This window comes from Capsicum annuum, chromosome 7 (genome assembly GCF_002878395.1).
Source record: "Capsicum annuum cultivar UCD-10X-F1 chromosome 7, UCD10Xv1.1, whole genome shotgun sequence".
NCBI classification, from domain to species: Eukaryota; Viridiplantae; Streptophyta; class Magnoliopsida; order Solanales; family Solanaceae; genus Capsicum; species Capsicum annuum.
This window is the reverse complement of record NC_061117.1, coordinates 223,541,279-223,553,764: the sequence shown is the minus strand read 5'-3', so window position 1 is coordinate 223,553,764 and position 12,486 is coordinate 223,541,279. Positions and strand designations below refer to the sequence as shown.

Below are 12,486 nucleotides of genomic sequence, written 5' to 3'. Positions count from 1 at the left end.
CAAATTTTGTTAAGCGGCAAAAAAAATTAAGATCATTCCTTATATGGAGGCTATTTTTGTTGATGGGAAAACAAAATATCAAGATCAGACCATTTCAGGATCATTTTGGAACTTAACTCGACAATTTCTTAGATTTGTCAATGAATTTCATGTAGACACTTGAACTAAGGCTTAATTCAGTTGCGCGTCTAAACACATGATAAAATGTTCTTATAATGCATATTCTAATTGAGGTTAACTTAACTGCCTAATAGATACATTTTATGTGATTTGACTTAACTACCTAGTAGTCGCTCAAAAACAAAACTTTAAATTTTGAATCTATAAAAATGTCCAGTAAGAACACTTCACCCTATGTTCTGATGTTCACTTTGAATAGGCAGCAGTTCAAATGCTACATAAAGTTGTCAATAAACCATAAAGTTTTGTAACATTGAAAAACCACAGAAGTATACTCGAGTATTAATCTTTTCAAGCACAAAAACTTACATTTCCCTAAAATTGTGCATGAAAGCAACTGCATATAAGATAATCATTTTCATGTTTGCTTTGTAAGTGGCACAATAATTTCTACCTATTCAAGGTACTACTATAACAGCATTGATGCTGAGAACAATATTAACTACAGCTACCAAAAATGTTGTTCCATTTAAGAATGCATGGAATTTAGCAACTTCAAAGCCAGTTCCTCTTGCTCTGCTAAAGATATTGCATCAGCAGCAATACCTTCTTTAGCAATGTCCCCTTTCCTGTCACCATCTTCGTCGTCGCTGTCGAAATAAATCTTTGATTTCTTGTCGACTCTATCTCCGGGGTTTTCCGCGTCTGAACTGGAGAGTTCTTCATCTTCCTCCTCCTGCTCTTCTCTCCCTCTCTTATACTTCATCTTCTCCTTGATTCGTTTTCCTTTGCGACGTTTGCGGTCCAAATCCTTGTCTTCCTTATCGGCCACCTTCAAGTCCTTTCTCAATTCAGCGTACCTCTGATTTACTGCATCATCGACAAGAATAGAACAAAGTGTGAGAACGCAACAGATGCGATTGATCATTGAAATGCATTGATGCACATCTAACGACTTAACATCAGCAAAATAAATAACCACTTCACGCCTGAACACAGAACTAAGGTCGCATAACCAAATTTTGCTGCACAGTAAGCAGAATATGCAGGAAATGGCTAGACAGACTCGAACTGCAAACTCAAACGTGTTAGAATTAAGAACTGCAGAAAGAGTTCTAATGTTTTCCTCGGATACTGGAACGAAAGCTTTTAAGACACCTGGATATATCAGTAGTACCTTTTTCTTTGTTAAGCTGAACAGAGTCAGCACCACTGCTTGTGGCTGCTAATCTTGCAAGAGGAGGTAACGTGTTCCCTTCCTCATCAAACACAACCCTTGTCCCTACTGGTCTGTGGACATTGATCTTTAGTTTCTTTTTCTTCATAACTCTAGTGGCCAGCCTACAAAACAATCCAAACAATGGAAGCAAATTCAGTAACAATGAAGATTATAGACATTATAAAACCAGAAGCAGCTAAGAGAAATACAAGGAGAATTGAAAAGAAGAGTATAATGTAGATGCAACATCATATCAACATATATTTAAGGTCAGCAGATCAATGATTGATGAAAAACTTTCTAAAATTGCATTTGCACCATGCAGTGCAAGTAAGATTACCAACAATCCACTCTGCTAGCTATTGGCTCCTCGCTTATAAGAAAAAAGCTCAAGACATCTAATGGACAAATCAGAAAAGTGATCGACATACATATCATGTCCTTTGCTGTCAATATTTTCTCCAGCTTCTTGTGCCTCCTTAGCTAGGAGGAGATCTTCCTCCACTTCCTCTACATCTGATTTAGCTCTAGCTGGCTTCTTAATTGGAAGTTCCAACAAATTCTCGTTGCCCGTGTCCTCTGGTATGAGAGATAATGCTTCAGACACTGTCTTCCCTTTAAGTTTCTGTTTCAGAAATCGGATTTTTGGGGTCATAGGAAGACCCAATGAAGCAGAGAATTCATCAATAGGAAGTTTTGTAACATCAAAAATCTCTTTATCTTTCTGTTTGTGTATGGACTTCAAATATGTCACAAAAGCCCTTTGAGCCAGATGCTGTAGTTCAGGGTACTTGACCAATAAAGAAGCAAGTAGATCCGAGACGGACTGTATCTTCTTTTCATTTGCCTGTTTCACACTGATAATCAGCCAACAAAACAACAAGATGCAGTGTGACAGTGGATAAATTATAATTTTATGTCCTCCACATCAGTTGTTAAACAAAAGTAGATGAAATCCTACCTTGATAACTCGAAGGGGAATCTTTTTCTCTTCCAACTTTTCAAGCATTTTCATTTCGGATGGCATCACGAATAAAACAGATCTTCCACCTGAAAGGTAACGAGCAGTGCGGCCAACTCTGTGTATGTAAGCAGCACAATCTTCAGGACAGTCCACCTGAAAGGTGAGTTTGCATCATATACATGTCAAACGTTCTTCTTTCTTTACAATAGCATCCACATCCTTTAAACGGATGAAAGATCACTAATATTAAAGCAGGCTTTCGGCTCTAAAAAACATTAAGAACTAACCTGGACAACCCAATCAACCGCCTTATTAAAATCAAGCCCCCTCGAAGCAACATCAGTAGAGAACAGAACAGAACGTTGTTCACAAAATTGTGAGTAAATTCCCATCCTTCTATCTTGCTTCATCCTTCCATGAAGACATTTGAGGGGAATCCCAGGACGGAGTTTTTTGAAAGTTTCGAAAACAAATTTTACCTGTTGAATCGGGAACGGTAAAAAATGAAAGTTAGGAAGCATCACCAGAAAAATAGAGCAAAAGTTGAACCGTCAATACTCTGAAACACGATTCGATATAGCAGATAGAAAATTTTCTTTTTCAAAAACAAGTGATATAACGAGGTCACTAGTGCTTTACGACGTTAGATACCAAACTCATTATGTTCATTGAAAATTCTCAATTTTAGGATATCCCAAGAAGAAAGTCCATATACCTGCTTGCAGCTTGATAGGAAAACCAATATCCTTGAGTTAAGATGTGCCTTTATAAAACTCCACAACATGTCTAGTTTCTTATCAAGAGGAACAAGCATTGCTGTTTGTTGTAAGCGATTGGGAGTCGCAGTATCAGACTCCTCATGTACACCCAAATATTCAGGGTCTTTCAGACTGAGCCTTGCCAGATCTTGAACAGACTTCGTCTGGGTTGCTGAAAACAATAAGGTCTGCCTATGTTTAGGCAATTGTGAAATGATTGCATTTAATTCCTTCTTGAAACCCACATCAAGAATACGATCTGCTTCATCAAGAACTAAAACCTGTTCCCTGGCCAGGAAAAGTGCACCCAAGTCAACAACTACATAGACACAAAAAATTCTAACGCATAGGAGGAAGACAGGTACAAAAGTGTTTTCACAAAAGACAGTGAAGAACAGGATGCAAAGCAATATGGAACATACAATTTGCAATTTCAGAAACATCTTTTTACATGGTACTTCTACATAATAAATACATGCACACTTCACGATTTTCTAAGTATCTGGGTCATGCTCTTTAAAGAGGATCCAAAATTTTCAAATGTCTGGGCGGACAAGGCATGAAACAAAAAACAAGTACCAAAAGAGTTCATGATGCATGATACTAAGAAACGCAGAAATACATTGAAACAACAATGAAGGATAGTCCAAATAGCACCAAACACCAAAGCCCAGGCAGTCTACAGTTTCTATACTAACATTAATGAAATAAGAGAAAACACAAAACAATTCCTGATGATGCAGAGTATGTACTCCCTGCCTCTTATCAAGGACGAGACATAGTAAAAGAGCCTTAGGAGGGGAGGAGGGCAAAGAGTTGTTAACTGGACCTGAAGTTGTGAACAATCAAAATTTGGTGTCTCATCCATATGCTGAAGAAGGCGGCCAGGGGTGCAGACCAAGATGTTCAAAGCATTAACATGCTCTTTCTCAGCGTCAACATCTTTGCGGCCACCAATCAGAAGGCCAGCACTAAAACCATGATGTTTCCCAACAGATTTAAGCACTTCAAAAAGTTGACCAGCTAACTCTCTTGTGGGAGACATTATGATGCATCCAACACCGTCCTCTGGTCCCCATCGAGCTTTATACAATTTCTCTAGCACCTAGACATAAAATCTAATTAAGTGGCTGAATTTACAAAAATGGTAAGAAACAGAAATCACACCACTAAAGAACTAAGGGATTCAAGCACCAAAGCACCAAAATATAACGATGGAACCACCGTAGCAACATTTCAATTAACAAATTGAACATCGAAGCAGCAACCACCTAAGAGATTGAAAATCTACATTCTTTTGTCAAGAAAAAACAAGGGGATAAGAGATTGAAAATCTACATTCTTTTGTCAAGAAAAAACAAGGGGATGATTTCACATGAATAAGAGCCATCTTACAGAGAGCTCATACAATGTAAAGGCAACGTTTATACCAAATCCAAACTGAATGTCTGCACTACAATCACAAAGAAACATGGTAAAAAGTTAAAATCATTTTTAACTTTGCAAGAAGGAATCATTAACAGTTTCAGGAGGGAGCTCAGCTAATAGCATCAAAGATTCTATGGTAAAATGTTTCATTTGCTCTCGATTCTCTCGTATGTAAGCCAAGTAAGCATCACCGTATCCATTTTTAGGAGCTCAAGGTTAATACTTATAGCAGCTTAACAAGCTCAATGTGAAGCGGATATAAAATAGCAGTAAGCAAGAATACTTCAGATTGGTTTAGTGAAGCACACAGAGCATAAAAGAGGATAATGATAATTTTTTTGAGCTCATTACACAATTTGAGAAAAAAAGAAACATCAACTTAGCATACCATCACTCCTGTTTTGCCCTGTTTCGAATGAATACAATCCAATAACTAGCATAGCTAGTTAGCTACCCATTTATGTCTAATGCACTACCTAAGTTGACTGATAAGAACAAAATCTAAATATTTGACTAAATGACTAAAGTACCAAAAAAATGTGAAGGGTCAAATACACACCTGAGGTATCCCAATTTTCGAGTTTCATACAGAACTATCACCAACTATCTATTAATCCAGACCTCAAACATCAATTATTCCCTTTTCCTTTTCCTACCTGAAAGGTGGTAATCTATGGTAACCCAATTTTTTATTTCGAGTACCATACTAAACTATCACCATCTATCTATCTAAACAGACCTCAAATATCAATTACTCCCTCTTCCTACCTGAAAGATTGTAATCTAAGGCTAAGTTGCTCGGACTCGGGTGCGGGTATTCGAGACGGTTGTGGATCCGAGAGTCGGATTCGTCAAAATATAAATTTTAAGATTCGAGGATGCGAATCCGAGTGTGGATACGGGTGCGGGGATTTGGATAAAAAAATTAAATATTATAAATATAGAGTTATGAAGATATTTACCAAAAAATAAAAATAAGTATAATTAAGAATTTAAACTAATGCTGTCAAAGTAAGAGTACACTGATCAACACAGTGCTGTCAAAGTAATCACGTTTTTTAGTTTTTACTTTTTATTAAAACATATATCTGTTAATATACACGTGTTAATATATGTTATTAACAATACAAACAAATAAAGACCGTCACTTTAACCAAAAAAAAACACAAAAACATCACTGTGTCCGACGACGACTGAGGTGGGAGAAACGTCGTCTCTGTTACGGTGGTCATTGATAGGGATTTTTTCAGTTAAGTTGCCTGTTAATTATTCGTTGTTTCCCCTCAAATTTCTTCTTTAGTTTGGTCAACGTCTCCAAAATCGGTTGACCGAATCGGAGACGGCGGAAGCACCCGTCCCCGTCCTCGCCTCAGTCTCGTGTCGAGACGGGTTCGGCGGCAAAACAGCCGAGTCCGAGCAACATAGATCTAAGGTGTCCCAATTTTCGATTTTCGAGTTCCATACTAAACTATCACCAACTATCTATCTAAACAGACCTCAAATATCAATTACTCCCTCTTCCTACCTGAAAGATGGTAATCTAAGGTATCCCAATTTTCGATTTTCGATTATCGAGTTCCATACTAAACTATCACCAACTATCTAACTAAACAGACCTCAAATATCAATTACTCCCTCTTCCTACCTGAAAAATGGTAATCTAAGGTATCCCAATTTTCGATTTTTGAGTTCCATGTAGAACAACGGACACCTCAGGATCGAACACCGACACTAGAGAAAATTACTAAACCGAGACCTCAAGAAAATAAACAAGAAAAGATGCTTATAGAGAAAGAAGAGAAGTAAGCAATAGATAAGCTTGTATTGCTTGGTGCATCTTACACAATGAACTTAAAGCCTATTTATAGGCAAATGACTACACAATTATATGGACACAAATTTGCTAAGTTACCATATATTTACACCACATAATCTATTATTGAACAAACATATAACCACACACTTATTTTATTATTGAACAAACATATAACCACACACTTATTTTATTATTATCTCAACTACCACTCACCATTATTTGTTGGGTTTGTAGTTTTAACACTCCCCCTTAAACCCAACTTCCATCTTAGTCTTCATTCCTAGTTGATAAGAGAAGCCATCGAGCTTGTTGCCGTTCAAGCCTTTTGTGAACAGGTCTGCAACTTGATCTTCTGTTTTGACCTGCACCATGTGTATTTCTTCTTTAAGAACCTTTTCACGGAGAAAATGGTAATGCACTTCCACGTGTTTGGTCCTTGCGTGGAACACCGGATTCACCGCTAAACGTATTGCCGATTGGTTATCGCAATACAAAGGAATTGCATACTCCAGTGGTTGATGCAAATCCTTCAAAAGTTGGGTAAGCCAAGTACTTTCCTGAGCTGCCATCGCCGCTGCTCGGTACTCTGCTTCTGTTGTTGACAACGAGACAGTTGGTTGCCTTTTGCTACACCAAGAAATTGCTCCAGATCCAAGCATAAACACATACCCTGCTGTTGAACGTCGGGTATCATGATCACCAGCATAGTCAGCATCAGAGTAGGCAGCTAATTTGCAATCTCCACCTTTCTTGTACATGATGCCATAGCCAAGCATACCCTTGACATATCTCAAAATCCTTCGAACTGCTTCCAAGTGAGGCTTCTTCGGATTTTGCATGTATCGACTCATCACCCCAACTGCAAATGAACTATCGGGTCTCGTAAGTGTTAAGTAGATCAAACTTCCAACCAATTGTCGATACATAGTAGCATCTTCCAAGTCCTTCCCTTCATGAGCACACATTTTGACATTCTGCTCAATTGGAGTTGAAATCGGCTTGTAGTTAGTCATTCCAAAATTTTTCAACAAATCTTTGAAATACTTTTGCTGGTGCAGAAAAATTCCTTCTTCGGTACGATCAACCTCTAAGTCGAGGAAATGCTTGAGTTGACCCTTCTTTCATCTGGAATCGAACCGATAAATTCTTCTTTGTTCGAAGAATTTCATCTTCACAATCTCCCGTGATGATCAAATCATTGACATATACTAGTACTATAGCTAGTTTTCCTCCATTTACTTTGACAAACAAACTAGGATCTGCAGGTGCCACCGAGTAACCACTATGCGTAAGAAATTCAGCAATCTTACCATACCAAGATCTCGGTGCTTGTTTCAACCCATAAAGCGCCTTCCGAAGCTTACAAACATATTCAGGATGGTCTTGACTCCAAAAACCCATCGGCTGATCCATGTAAATCTCCCGATCTAACTCTCCATGCAGGAACGCGTTCTTCACATCCATCTGCCACAGGTTCCAATCTTTACTAGCTACTAGAGCCAGTAGGACACGCACGGTTGTGAGCTTCGCCACCGGGCTAAACGTTTCATCATAATCTAGCCCATATTGTTGAGAGAATCCTCGAGCTACCAGTCGAGCCTTATGCCTCCCAATCGATCCATCTGTACGACGCTTTATCTTGTAAATCCACTTGCACGAGATAGGCTTCACATCTCTTGACTTTGGAACAAGATCCCAAGTCTGATTTTGTTCAAGAGCAGCAATCTCCTCTTTCATTGCTTTGGTCCATTCTGGCTTTTGAGATGCTTCTTCAAATGTCTCCGGCTCTTTTGAATCGACCTCATCCAATATAGCAGCATTAGCATATTTTGGATTCGGCTTCGGAACTCTTGTTGATCTTCTAAGTGGAGTTGGTGCTTCCACTTCACAAGGCTCACCATCTTCGTTTGGATGATGGTATACACCGATTTGCCATGGATTCTGAGTTGCACCTTCTTCGACATCTCCACTATCATTAACGACATCAGTTTCACCTAGACTCATCTGCATTTGTGAAATCTGTAATTCATCCTTCAGAATATCTGAGTCTGGCAATGTCTCCTTATCTGATGACCACCATGAAGAAGTTTCATCAAATACAGGATCACAACATCTCCACCCTTTTCTTTGACTATCATAGCCAACAAAGATACACCTTATAGCTCTCTTATCCATTTTGCTACGTAAGTGATTAGGCACAAATACATAGCATACACATTCGAAAACTCGAAAATAGCTAACTGTAGGCTTCATGTTCCATAGCTTTTCAAAGGGTGAAAGGAAATGTAACTTTTGTTAAGGAAGCCTATTGATTACATAAGCCGCAGTTCTCATCGCTTCCGCCCAAAAACGTCCCGGTACGTTCCTTGCATGAAGCATACTTCGACATATTTCTGTCAGGTGCCTATTCTTCCTTTCCGCAACACCATTTTGTTGTGGAGTGTTCGCACATGTGAACTGATGGCGTATTCGACGCTCCTGAAGAAAGTCATAAAACTCATCTGAAGTATATTCTCCCCCATTATCGATGCGTAGACATCTAATGCCTTTGTTGACCTCTGCTTTTGAAACCTTTTTAAATTCTTTGAATTTTGACAGTCTTCGATTTTTCCTTCATAAAATAAACCCACACATATCTGGAAAAATCATCAATAGGTTACCATGTACTTCATCCCACCAATGGAGGCTTGTTTAACAGGTCCAAACACATCAGAGTGGATTAACTCTAATGGTTCCTTTGCTTTAAATTTGGACTCTTCATACGGGAATTGATGAGCCTTCCCATATTGACAGCCTGCACAAACTGTGTCTGTTTTCACCTCAAGTTTAGGAAGTCCTTTTAGCATCAACTTCCTCATCATCACATCTAGCTTGACTTAGCCGCATGTGCCACAAGTCTGCCGTCTCGTTCCTTCTTGTCTTCTCTACGTATGCCGTTTCTGCTGACATCACATAGACCGACTCTAATCTTCGTCCCTTCATCACTGGCTCCTTGGAAATCTCACAGTCACAATATACCTTCACATCTTGTGGACCAAATAGAACCAAATGGCCTGAATATGTTAACTGTGACACGGAAAGAAGATTTTTCTTCATCCCCGGAACATGGTAGACATTTTGAAGTGCCACTTCGATACTGTTGCTATGAGGAGACACCACTGTATTACCAACATGAGCAATTGGTAACTAAGAGTTGTTTGCTATCACCACCACATGACTTCCCTTGTATTTTGATAAGTTTTTCAACTTATCTTTATCACCCGTCATATGGTTCGAGCAACCTGAGTCAACGATCCAGTCATTTTCATAATCAATTTTACTAGATGTTGTTACTGTAAGGGCTAACTCCTCCTCTTCAGCAGCAAAGGATGCCTCTGCATCCCATTCTTCTTCATTGTTGGAGGTAACGACATTACCTTCCACAGATTTTTCCTTCGAACGACAGGTCTTTGCCATGTGGCCCTTTTTCCCACATTTGTAACACTTCCCTTCAAATCTTTTCTTGTTTTCATATTTCTTCGATCCTCCCCCTTCACGAGTGCTTCCTTCGCCTTGATGACCCTTTGATTCGTCATCATTTTTCTTGGATCCATCATTCTTTCGCTGCTTGAAATTCCGCTTGCCTTTATTGGCGTAGAGTGCCTCTTCATCATTCTTTAGTGAGACTCCTCCCATTTGTTTAGCTAAGGCTTCTTGACCAGCTAACAAATTCTCGAAATCTACAAGTAATGGTTGATTTTGCCATCCCTATACTGCAGCGACAAAGTTTCTGTATTCTGGCTTCAGACCATGGATGATAATTCGTTTCATCCTAGTCTCATTAATACGAGCCTCTGGATCCAGTTCGGAAATCTCTTGACACAGTGACTGTACTTTGTGGAAATATTGTGCAATAGTCATATTTCCCTGAGTCACCGACAATAACTCGCTTTCAAGAAGTTGGAGCTTAGAGTCGTTCTTCTTCGAAAACAGCTTGGCGAACGTATCCCAAGCTTCATTTGGGGTCTTTGCATCTTGGATTTTCTATAGCAAATCCTTCTCGACAGTTGTTTTCAATGCAAACACTGCTTTCCCTGCTTTTATTTTCCATTTTCTCAACGTGCCGTTTGCATCCTCTGCTTCTGGCCGTGTTACTTCAGTTCCGTTGACAACCTCCCATAGGTCTTGCCCTTGCACATACGACATTATGCAAGTTGACCATGTGTTGTAATTGTTGTTGTTCAGCTTCTCCATTCCGCCGACAACATGTAGGTCTGTCATCGTGCCGTCGAAATACTATCAAGGCTGAACACGAACAATACTTCACACGGACAAGCACCGACCAAGCTAGGAACCTTCGAACAAACTCCACTAGAGTGACGAACACTATGTATTAATAGTGTCTCGTACAGAGGTTAGTGAACGAGTGGAAACATTTCCTTCCTGTGAAGATCAGACAATGCTGCAATCACGGGACAAGGAAAAATTATCACTCCTCCAACCAAGCTCTGATACCAATTGTAGAACAACAGACACCTCAGGATCGAACACCGACACTAGAGAAAATTACTAAACCGAGACCTCAAGAAAATAAACAAGAAAAGATGCTTATAGAGAAAGAAGAGAAGTAAGCAATAGATAAGCTTGTATTGCTTGGTGCATCTTACACAATGAACTTAAAGCCTATTTATAAGCAAATGACTACACAATTATATGGACACAAATTTGCTAAGTGTACCATATATTTACACCACATAATTTATTATTGAACAAACATATAACCACACACTTATTTTATTATTGAACAAACATATAACCACACACTTATTTTATTATTATATCAACTACCACTCACCATTATTTGTTGGGTTTGTAGTTTTAACATTCCATACTAAACTATCACCAACTATTTATCAAAATACAACTCCAACTATCAATTGTTCCCTTTTCCTACGTGAACTATGGATAATTAGTTGGTTATACTTCATATATTAAACTCGCACTCATGATAACTCAGCTGTAAAACTCGAAAAAATCAATACTTTAATTTTTTTTTTGACTATTAACTCAGTAAAATAAACTACATATCCATATTGCAAACGTACCGGAATAACAAAAGCCAACGTCTTCCCTGACCCAGTTTTTGCGGCTCCAAGAATATCCCTCCCAGAAAGAGAATGCGGCAAAGAAGCCCTTTGAATGTCAGTCATAGTTTTATACTTACACTGAGTTAACCCATCCTTAGTTTTCTTCGAAACCGGCAACTGACTAAACCTATCACAACCAGCATACCTAGAAAATGAACCATCCGGTAAACGTCCAACCGGAGCTTTGTTCGTTAACGGGTCAAATGATAACGGGTTTGACCCAGATTCGGGTTTGACCGACTCTATCCATGCTTCTAGTAGCTCAATTTCGTTAACTTCCGATAACCGGTTCTGTATTTTCACTTTCCGGGATTTTGACTCGTGATTTCTCATAATTTTGCAATTAGGGTTTTGGATTTAGCTGAGCTAATTGACAATTAGGGGTTAATTGAGGTTAATTGAAGAGATTATTAGAGTTCTGTTGACGGAATTGGTGTCGCCGGGAAGGGAAATGGGAACGGACGGCGGGATTTAAGGCTGAGCTGGTGATGACGGCGGCGGAGGGTTTTAAGGAGATTTAAGGTTCGTATTTTGGCCCATTAGATGTGTTAGATGGGTGGGTCAAACGGGTCACTTTATTAAACGGGTCACTTTGTTTTTAGTTGTCTTGTTAGGGGTCGTTTGGCAAGCGGAATAAGGAATGACTAATTTTAGGATGAATTTATTCTATATTTGGTTGGAATAAAATATATGGAATAATTCATCTCGAGATTAGTTAGCTTGAAATTATAATGTTATTTTTATTTCTTCTTGAGTAATGAGTGTGAGATAGCTAATCTCGAATAGTTAATTGTAGGATAACTAATTTCCCAGCCAAATAACCCCTTATTTGTTTCAATTTAATTATCTCATTTATGAAATCAATAGAAGTTTATTATATTGTTTTAATATTATCCCTATCACTAAATGACTATATAAAAAATATAGTACTTAAATTTATATTTTCAAAGCACAACTAATAAGGTTAGTTTGATAAATTAATTTTTTAGTAAATATTTTATTAAGAAGAGTGTCGAGATAATAAGAGTCAACTATTTTTAAATGAAGAGAATAGT

General features: G+C 38.5%; 1 protein-coding gene across 1 annotated transcript; it reads right to left on the bottom strand.

Moving 5' to 3' along the window:
- Positions 1-404: 404 nt before the first annotated feature.
- LOC107856354 (DEAD-box ATP-dependent RNA helicase 32) lies at positions 405-11,998 on the bottom strand. The gene is made up of 8 exons (XM_016701364.2): positions 11,390-11,998; positions 3,891-4,166; positions 3,019-3,342; positions 2,591-2,782; positions 2,301-2,456; positions 1,771-2,186; positions 1,298-1,461; positions 405-990 (listed from the first exon to the last, which is right to left on the bottom strand). The coding sequence occupies exons 1-8, from the start codon at positions 11,762-11,764 to the stop codon at positions 650-652; spliced, it is 2,244 nt and encodes a 747-aa protein (XP_016556850.1). The 5' UTR covers positions 11,765-11,998; the 3' UTR covers positions 405-649.
- Between the last annotated feature and the right edge of the window lie 488 nt (positions 11,999-12,486).

Excerpts from the sequence above, each read along its gene's own strand:
- LOC107856354 (XM_016701364.2), bottom strand. The coding sequence starts at position 11,764 with ATGAGAAATCACGAGTCAAAATCCCGGAAAGTGAAAATACAGAACCGG. Across the intron at positions 4,167-11,389 it reads CGTTGGCTTTTGTTATTCCG|GTGCTAGAGAAATTGTATAA; the intron begins GTACGTTTGCAA and ends TTTTATGTCTAG. Across the intron at positions 2,783-3,018 it reads TCCTATCAAGCTGCAAGCAG|GTAAAATTTGTTTTCGAAAC; the intron begins GTATATGGACTT and ends CCGATTCAACAG.